This window comes from Saccostrea cucullata, unplaced genomic scaffold (assembly GCF_032062105.1).
Source record: "Saccostrea cucullata isolate Sc308-1 unplaced genomic scaffold, CSIRO_AGI_Scuc_v1 ctg2467, whole genome shotgun sequence".
Lineage (NCBI taxonomy): Eukaryota > Metazoa > Mollusca > Bivalvia > Ostreida > Ostreidae > Saccostrea > Saccostrea cuccullata.
In genome coordinates this window covers 49,764-50,972 of record NW_026938444.1, presented here as the reverse complement: position 1 = coordinate 50,972, position 1,209 = coordinate 49,764, and the positions used below count along the sequence as shown (strand labels likewise).

At 36.3% G+C, this 1,209-nt stretch overlaps 1 protein-coding gene across 1 annotated transcript; it reads right to left on the bottom strand.

Moving 5' to 3' along the window:
- Window positions 1–457: 457 nt before the first annotated feature.
- Window positions 458–889, bottom strand: LOC134250254 (uncharacterized). The gene has a single exon (XM_062732607.1). It carries the CDS (start codon window positions 887–889, stop codon window positions 458–460), a length of 432 nt encoding a protein of 143 aa, XP_062588591.1.
- Window positions 890–1,209: the final 320 nt, after the last annotated feature.

Genomic DNA, 1,209 nt, shown 5'->3' with positions numbered 1-1,209 from the left:
AACGAGAATGGAACCTGGGCCTTCCGATCACGAAGCGAACGCTCTACCACTAGACTACCGTGACCGGCAAATTCAAAAGATGATATTCCTGTAATTGGTGTGGGCTTACATATATTTCATACTGCAGTAAACACATCACAAGATAAATTTTTCCTGCCGTTTTTCCCTCTCCATAGATTTATTTTTAATCAAACAAGATTTTTGCTCTAATTTAATTCTTCTATAAAGTTATTCACCACATTCAAATGTTTTTTTTGTAAAGAATAAACGCACGTCCAAATATTTAGAACAAAAGAATATAATATAAATATTACACTAACTATTTTTTTTCCACAAACTCAAGGCACAACAATTTTACAAGACAAATGTTTTTCGTTTATATGATGAATCAAACACTATATACATTACGTAAATCGGTTGATGTTTTGATAAATCTTGTTAAAGTTATTAGATACATTTATTTCTCTGTTATTTGAAGATACTTGAAGACCGTGATTATGTTACTATTCAGCTGGCCTAAATAGAGGTTATTTTCGTCGTCAACACTCAGAGCCATTGGGTCATGGATATTATGGTGATTTGTCAGTATGAGAGATAGAAGCTGTCCGTCCTGATCCAGAAGATGAACACTGGCATTTGAGGAATCATAATCACACACTAGTACGTTGCCAAGAATATCAGAACAGATTCCCCGAGGACTAAAGTTAGACTGCGACTGCTGACCTTCGTAGTCAAATCTATGTTCTCCTGACTTTTCTACCACCACCACCATAATTCTGTCGGAGGTCCAAACGTCACCATTTTTGTTTTCGGTGATATCATCTGGAAATTCATACAGGTCCTCTCCCTGGTTGTCCTTTGAAAAATCCCGAATTTTGTGTCCTGTCATGTTGTACCTAATAACTTTACTTTTACCCGTACGTGTGAGAGAAATACCAACTAAAATGTCGCCGTTTATGTGGGAGGAGTGGATGCACGTTACCATCTCCTTTGGTGTACATGATATGAGAGTAGTTATAGTCCCATCTGACATTTTCATTACTCTGTTTTCATAATTAAACAAAAGTTCTCCATCTTTTGTGACGGAGTGAGTGTTATAGTATTCATTTTTTAAAGTAATTCTATGCAGAACATTTCCAGCAAAGTCCAGTTGGAAAAGATCTCCAACGAAACTATTCATCCAGAATCTGTTTGACGTCACACAGGAGA